The following is an 8,512-nucleotide window of genomic DNA, read 5'->3' as shown; positions in this document are numbered from 1 at the left end:
TACAAAAGGTTCGAAAGAAGAAGAATGCCCAGCAACCAAGCACTAGTGCGCCACATCCAAACGCAGCTCATAATGCTCGGCAACAAACAGCAGCCCCAAATGCCCCGCAACAAACAGCAACTCCAAGCATGAGCAGGCAAAGAGCAGCTCCTAACGCTCCGCAACAAACAGCAGCCCCAAATGCCCCGCAACAAACAGCAACTCCGAGCATGCGCCGGCAACGAACAGGTCCTAATGCTCCACAACAAACAGAAGACCCCAATGTCACACAGCAAACAGCAACTCCAAGCATGCATCAGCAAAGAGCAGCTCCTAATGCTCTGCAGCAAACAGCAAGTGCAAGCATGACTCAGCGAAACCTAGTTCCTAATTTGCCACAGGAAAGAGCAGTGCGTACTGTGCATTGCCCGTCAACTTCTGCTCCTAATGTGTGTCGATCAGAAATGCAGGAGCTTCCCAGAAAGGACCACAGCCTGCACCATCCACCTGGGCATCACACACTGCAAACATTGCTGGTACCCATGGGTGGACATCTTCAGGTTCTGCACATTTTTCGGCACAACAACCAACATCAAGCACCCATAATCAGTCAACATCAATGAAGTCTGACCATGCTGTGCCTCAACGTCCATTACGTGCGAAGAAATCGTGTTCTACAAACCAAACATTGTCTGTGCAGCAGGCTAGTGATTTGAGTGAACCTAGAGAAGGTATGGTTGTCCTAAACCCTCCCAGGTCTAATACTAAAGGGCGGAAAAAAGGAAGAATCCCATCAGGTATTGAGTTGGTTGCTAAGAAGACCACCTTGTGTGGTACATGTGGTTTGCCAGGTCACAATGCAGCGACATGTAAAGCTGGTCTAGGACATAATAAGGGGAACTGAGGGGACAGGACAATCGGTATTCTTCGGAGAAGTCAATGTGATGTTTTTCATACCTCAATTTAGTTTAATGATGTCCATCCACTTGACTGTATTCTTCGGAGAAGTCTCCCATGTATGCACCATCAACTTCCTAATGTTCGGCATGTTTTCAGACCCATATGTGGGTAGTTGCCTACCATTCCAATGTTCAGCATTGAATAGCGTGCAAACTCCACATTCATTACTGTAGTGTGAATGAGAACCAAAATTAGAAAATGAAGTAACATGGGCATAAAGTAATAACTAAAAAAAGATGCATGGAATTGAGGGGGAAAGCAAGTTATCATGATTCAGGGAAAAAGCAACTTAGTATCACTGTTTACACAGGTTAAACTTTAGCAGAGAGCAACTTAGCACAGGATAATGATCATACTAACATGTGGAGCCAACTTAATAGGGACAGTAGACCTAACTTGTATGTAATTTAAAAACCAACTTAGTGAAAAAGTAAATCAAACTTAATAGTTAACAGTAGCCAACTTAATTATAAATGTGCATACACCTTAACCCATACGTATGCAATTATTAAAACTGGTTTCTCTTAAAGCATTTTTACTTGCTAATTTTTAAGTCCATCTTAAATGCCTAACTTAAATGCCATGTTAACATATGTTGCTCTCTGTTTTAACAAGTTAAGCATGTTATTAAAGCTACTTATACACAAAAAACATGGCAGTACATCTCAAACTCAAAAAAGCTGCTAGTGGAACCAAACTTAAGTAATCCCAGTAACCAAGTTAGGCGTATTGATAAAATGACTTAAGTAATCCAATACAGCCTACTTTGCACATCTTGCTAAAAAAAAACCAACTAGGGATATTGAACACAACTTAAGCATCCTGGAGGAACAAACTTAATTCATTTCAGTACCCAACTTAGTATTACTGTTTACACAAGTTAAACTTTAGCAGAGAGCAACTTAGCACAGGATAATGATCGTACTAAAAAAACACATGTGGAGCCAACTTAATAGGGACAGTAGACCTAACTTGTATGTAATCTAAAAACCAACTTAGTGAAAAAGTAAATCAAACTTAATAGTTAACAGTAGCCAACTTAATTATAAATGTGCAGACACCTTAACCCATTCTGTGTAGTTTTTACCGCCATTTTCATAAATAATCATACTTAACCTACTGTGGAAGTCAACTTAAAAGCAGTAGAGTAGAACTAACTTATATGTCAGAAACCAACTTAGTAAAAAATATATTAAGTGAAACTTAACCATACTTTGAGAGCACAACTTGTTTTTTATCTGTAAGAATGTTGTAAATTTGAACCACGTTAATACATGATAGGTTCGAACAATGAAAAGATACTTGAGATAACGAAGGATAACTGCATTGGTTATTACTTTGTCCCTTGCTTTGGCGGCTTAATGTCTTGAATCTCCCATGTCGCAAGCTTGACTGAAGAATTTGCATAGTATTGTTCCCATAATGTCTTGATTGCACCAACTAACAAATTCACCTTCTGATCAAGTGATTTGTCTGATAGTGACCTTACTGAATCCAGTACCTCAAACCTTCTTTCTCTGAAGTTCATCACAAGAAGCCAGTAGTGGTTCACAGGATCTTGTTCCTTAGGTGCCAAATCTTCAAGTACTGGAAACATTACCTAAATGTTTTGCAAAAACAGAACAAATTGGAATTACAGTATACAGAGAAAATGTTATAACTGAAAGAAATTGATGTCCAATGCCCAGAAACACTTACATTGTGTTTCCTGTCAAGATGTGCAGTGGGCTTGCTGAAGTGCTTCTCTAGATATCTTTTGTTCCTCTTCAGATCTTCTAAGAGAGTCTGTTATTATAAGAGAAGGAACATCAGTAACCTAGTAAAAAAATATTCAACTTATTTAAGAAAACTAAAAAATAAAATATTCTTACCGCAACCCTCAAAGGCATCACCAATTTTTTATCTTTTCTGTCTCTCCTTAACATTATGGACTCAATTCCTAGTTCAACGACAGTGTTCTTCAATGATCCAGAAGGCATCATCGAGTTTGCAAGCTCTTTAAGTGTAACGAAAAATTTGTCGTAGCTGACGAGTATTGGGCTATAGTTTTTTCGCATTACATGAAAAAGGAAAAACAGAGCAGTTAATAAAAAAATGGCATAATACCAAAAGCCAAAAAATATGCTATAATAAAAAAACAAGTTAGGCATGCAGAGGGACCAACTGAATTAACCTCGAGTAGGCCGACTTGTACATGTTTAGCATGTTCAAAAACCAACTTAATTAATTTCGGTATCCGACTTAGGCATGTTGGAAAAATAACTTAATTCACCCAAAAAAAATTATAACCAAAACTGAAAAGAAGCCTCAGTAACCAACTTAGGCCATATTTTACAACAGGACTTAAGCAACACAAATGCAGGCAACTTATGTATGTAGATAGTAGGAAGTTTTTGTAAGCATGCAGAAACATCTATCAAACTTAAGCATATGGACAGTACAACTTAATTAACCCCAAGGAGCCAACCTTTGCATGTTTGCTTGGAAAAAATAGGGAAAGGAAACAAACTAGACTTTAAACCAGAACTTCAAACATATTTCAAAAACCAAAACTTAATTAATCTCAATAACCAACTTAGGCATATTAACGGTACGACTTACGCAACACAATGCATCCAACTTGTACGTTGTATATGGAAAAACAGAACTTAAAGCATGTTTGTCAGAACCAAACTTAGGCATATAGACAGTACAAGTTAATTAACCCCCGGGAGCCAACCTGTGCATGTTTGATCGGAAAAAAAAGGAAAAGGAAACCAACTAGACTTTAGGAGGAAACAAATTTATTCATTTCAGAAACCAAACTTGGGCCTATTGACAATGGCAAGTTTGATTAAACCAGTAACCAACTTATATATGTTGCTCAAAAAGCAATTATGTTAAAACCAACTTAGTGACTATCATCATGAAACTTATCTATTTTATACAGTACAACTTTATGTAAGTTGGCTTACCTTTTGTCCACCTCTTGACACCTTTTTGATCGACGACCATGTGCACTAACTGCGGCGTACAAATCCTTTACTTCAGCTGAACAGGTGTAGAGGCTTCTGTCCACATAAGTCAAGTAAGGCGACAATTTGCAAAGTGCTTGCTTGATGAGCCTTCGTTGCTTCATTTGCGCAAAAGAAGATGTTGATTTGCTTTCAGAAATTTCTTTGTTAGCGGCATCACCAATTCCCACTCCTGCTGGTGTCTGCAATTCACTATCATTTTGCATCGGTTCCTCCTGGATATTAGCATTTGCACTGTTCAAACGCTTCTCCAACTCTACACGCTCGCAAAGGGCGTAAGCTTCTTTCTCCATATCTTCAGTCCAATAGTCGTCATCATTTAACATATCTGCTGAAGATTCTTGTCTGTCCTTTTTTGGGCTATCAAAACCAAGATCAAATGAAGGAGGATCGCAAGCTGCTTGCAAAGCCTTTTTCCTTGTCATCTTCTGGCTGCTTGTAACAGATTTGAATTCCTTTGGTCTGGGTGGAGGACATGTCTGCCGTGTTGGAGGTGGTGAAACTTGTTGAGACAAATTGGCTTGCTTCATATGCCCACTTGTAGGTGTAATTGGTGACCAACTTTTGGCTGCTTCTTGGTAAGATGTGTCGCGAGTACTCTGATTTGGATGAACGAAAAAGTTGTTTTGTTCAGAATATTTCTGAAATGATTCAGTTGAAGTTGCAAGTCCAGATGCAGAGTGTGATAGACGTGATGAAGTTCCATGCATAACGCTTGACTGAGTTGAATGCGGTGAAGGTGCAGGCACAGGGCTGGAGTGGAGTGCATGAATTGCATTTGATGTTTTGGTTTCAGGTACTCCCCACGGCCTTGGAACACGGGGGGAAGCACCTGTTGCAGACGGGAAGATGTTGTTAGCTGAACTCGGAGGCACACTGGATTGAGTTGCAACTGTTCTTTGAGCAATTCCTGGTCCATCAACAGGTGCAAATACTGGTTCTTCAGCTGTAGATCGAGCGAATGATGGAGCTATGCCTGTTTCGGCTGCAATCTGTGAACTGAACTCAAAATCTACTGGCCGACCACGGTGCACTACAACCTTTTTCTTCACTGTCATATTTCTTGTTATTTCATCTTTTTTTTCCAAATTTCCCAACCCTATGAACTCTTGAGTTAACTTCTGTATTGCATCATCCCTAGCAAACTGATCTATCGGTTCTGAGCTTGTAGGAGACTGACATGCACTGCTAAACTTGTCCATCAATGTATTCCGGGCACACCTCTTTCCCTGTGCATTAAACAACTCAGTTGGCTCGCTGTTTCTCATGTCAATGCCACTTTTCTCCCCTGCAGCAGTATACTCTCTCAAATCTGAGAATGGACTCAGGCCTGGTGTTGTGGATGTGCCTCTTGTACAACTATCTTTCTCTGCATGTATCCCTGCAGACTGTTCTTTCTCCGCAGTACTTGACAACAGATTCAAACCCTGGAATGACAGATCTGCATTGGAATCACCGTTGTTATCCGTGCACCTCTTCCTTAAGTTGCCTGCAGGCCCTTCATTTCTCTTGGTGGGTGTCAACCTAGCAGATCTTCTTGGCGTTGTGTGCTGATGGCTGCCATTGTTGTTAGCTGCCTCATCCTCACCACCAAGGCCAGACCCAGGTTCTGAAGCTCTGTCACCATCATTGTTTCCATTCCCATGGTTGTCTTCATCTTCATCCTCATCATCATCAATGTTGTCATCGTCACTGTCCTCCTCATCTTCAGATTCACCTTTATAATCATCGTCATCTTCATCATCCTCGTCGTCGCATCTACCCTCATCACTTCCAATTCTCCTCTGCCTTTTGCGTAATCTATTCTGGCCATGCCAAGAACTGGATTCATCAATCTCTATTTGCCCCCACTGTTCAACAAATGAACCTATCCTGTTTGAAATATCGGTGCATAGCTCCCCAATCATGACAGCAATCTTCCTTTTTTTCTGCACATTTTACATAGATAGATATGCACTCAGTAATGTGAGTTGAAAAAAGTACAAAAAAATAGCATTACTGAGAAAAGGGATAAAGAATCATGGAAAAATATGCATGTGGACACCAACTTAGTTGAAACAGTAGCCAACTTAGTGTAAGTCTTAGTGTCAACTTAGTTGGAATGAGTGCACAAATTTGAAGTTGGGGGCATGTGGACAACTTAGTGTAAGCCTTAGTGTCAACTTAGTTGGAATGAGTGCACAAGTCAAACAAAAAATGGTTAACAAATTCAGAAAATAGCAGTTTCCAACTTAAATCATTTTTACTGAACCAGCTTAACTAAAATAAGCAGCCAACTTATCCATTTTTTACAGTACAAAATGTTGAGGTATAAAAAAAGTTCATACATGAATTGGGAAGCTCCGTGGCAACTTCGAGGAAACAAAATCTTCAGTACCCGTGATCCCAACAAAGAGACTGTCTCTAATATTAGCACCAACACCTTGTTTGAGCTATATTGTACAGAACAAAAAAGAGAAACCACAGGTGTTAGTCAGTATATGTGAGGAATGGCTGAAAAAATATCGGTTCATCATGAAAAAATGCCAGGAAAAAAGTTTACTAAAAAAATCAGACACTTACTTTAAGCTTGCCGAACTCCCCGCTGACTTTGGTATCCTTGCGCATAACAGCTTGTATAAGTTTGTCAGTCCAAGCTGCTGCACGGATGGGGCAATCATCTTCAGATGGCACATCCTCATCAACCTCAAGTGAATCCAGGTATAATATCTGCAAAAAATGAAGAAGTTAATCACTGATGGTGAACAGAAAAAAAAATAGAAATGTATGTTTGTAGCAGACCAATGGAAGAAAAAACATGAAGAAGTAAATTACCACAAGATGATGCAAACAACAGCAAACAGATTTCTTCTTGACTCCCATCTTCTTGACTTCTGTGATTATTTGATCTATTGCAAATTGGGCAAAGTTTGTCCTCTTGAACTCATCAAGATTGAGTAGGCACTGGTAACACACAGGGTGATGGAGCGAAGGTTGAAGGACTTATGAAGCAACTGATTACACCAGCAAAGTAAGCACGGAGAAACTTCATATCTGAAGCTCCATTCATGTCCTTTATCATTCTGCACCAATCAGTAAAATCTGGTGCTGATCCACTCTCTATACCATATTCGACATTGAAGAATGCAATAGCTTCAGTAGTCATCTCATAACACACTGATCTTCCCTCATTCCGCAAACCAAAAACCCTGGTGTAACTATCAGCATTCACTGGTATGCTACCTCTCCCTGGAATAGCGAGCTCACTTCTGATAGGATCGAAACAGCCAAGAACCCACATGCTCAAAGAAGCAGGCATTTCTTTAGCCATCACCTTAAGCATGCCTCCCCAACCCCATTGCTCAATAAGATTTCTCTGGGCATCATTAAGCAGAGCGTTCAATTTGAACAACCTGGCAGGAGATGCGCGATTCCTACCCAACTGGAAAAAACATAAACCAAAAATAGGGGACAAAAAACCAGTTAATAATTATTTTTGCTGGAGGTTTTGCTACAAATAGATAGTAAGAGTATAAAAACACACCGCCTGACGCCGTTTAGGTGCACGCTTTGGTGCAACAACCGTATCAACTTCAGGTTCAGTTTGGCGCGGCTCTTTCTGACCATTGTTACCAACTGCAGTCTGATGATTGGAGAAAAAATATAAAAGTCAGTTCAATAAAAAAACAATGAAATTAACAGAAAAAAATTGGAATGAAAATGAATAAAAACAAAATAAAAATTACAAACTACCTGCTGAGCAGTTTGTGGACAGGCAGCAGTTTGTGGTAAACGCAAACGAGAACGCTTGGTCAAATCCTTCATTATATCTGCAAAAATGTAGCTATATTTATGAAAACAAGTTTATAATAACCACTAGGCAACTTATGTATGTAGATAGTAACAAGCTTTGTAAAAAGAAAAAACAAGTTAAGCATGTTATTAAAGCTACTTATACACAAAAAAACATGGCAGTACATCTCAGCTCAAAAAGCTGCTAGTGGAACCAAACTTAAGTAATCCCTCCCAGTAACCAAGTTAGGCGTATTGATAAAACAACTTAAGTAATCCAATACAGCCTACTTGCACATCTTGCTCGAAAAAAGAAAATGAAAAAAAACCAACTAGGGTATGAAACACAACTTAAGCATCCTGGAGGAACAAAACTTAATCCCATTTCAATACCCAACTTAGGCCTACTGACAAAGGCAACTTGATTAAAATCAGTGACCAACTTGTAAAGATATCAAATTAAGCATGTATATTAGAGCTACTTATACACAAAAAAAAGGATCAGCAGGAACATCTATCCAAAACTTAAGCAAAGGTGTAATAACAAAACCTAATTCAACTGCAGTATACAACTTAAGCAAAACTAATTCATGGGTTCTGTTTGAGATGACTATGCTGACAGATAGCAACTTAGTATAAGATTCAGTAGACAAACTTAACAAGATGGCTGCAGTTCTAACACTAAAATTTCAGATTCAGTAACTAAAACGACATGCGAGTTATTGAATTCCAATATATGCACAAGCAATTTGTGACAAAGAATGTCTTCATGTTAAGCAACACCAATG

At 39.2% G+C, this 8,512-nt stretch overlaps 1 protein-coding gene across 1 annotated transcript; it reads right to left on the bottom strand.

The window, feature by feature from the left end:
* Window positions 1–6,879: 6,879 nt before the first annotated feature.
* On the bottom strand, window positions 6,880–7,788 carry LOC139831661 (uncharacterized). The gene is made up of 3 exons (XM_071820976.1): window positions 7,686–7,788; window positions 7,477–7,575; window positions 6,880–7,374 (listed from the first exon to the last, which is right to left on the bottom strand). Exons 1-3 carry the CDS (start codon window positions 7,755–7,757, stop codon window positions 6,880–6,882), a joined length of 666 nt encoding a protein of 221 aa, XP_071677077.1. The 5' UTR covers window positions 7,758–7,788.
* Between the last annotated feature and the right edge of the window lie 724 nt (window positions 7,789–8,512).

The sequence above is a fragment of the Lolium perenne genome, chromosome 5 (genome assembly GCF_019359855.2).
Source record: "Lolium perenne isolate Kyuss_39 chromosome 5, Kyuss_2.0, whole genome shotgun sequence".
In the NCBI taxonomy this organism is placed as follows: domain Eukaryota; kingdom Viridiplantae; phylum Streptophyta; class Magnoliopsida; order Poales; family Poaceae; genus Lolium; species Lolium perenne.
Note: the sequence above shows the minus strand (reverse complement) of the source record. Positions and strands in the feature narration are given on the sequence as shown.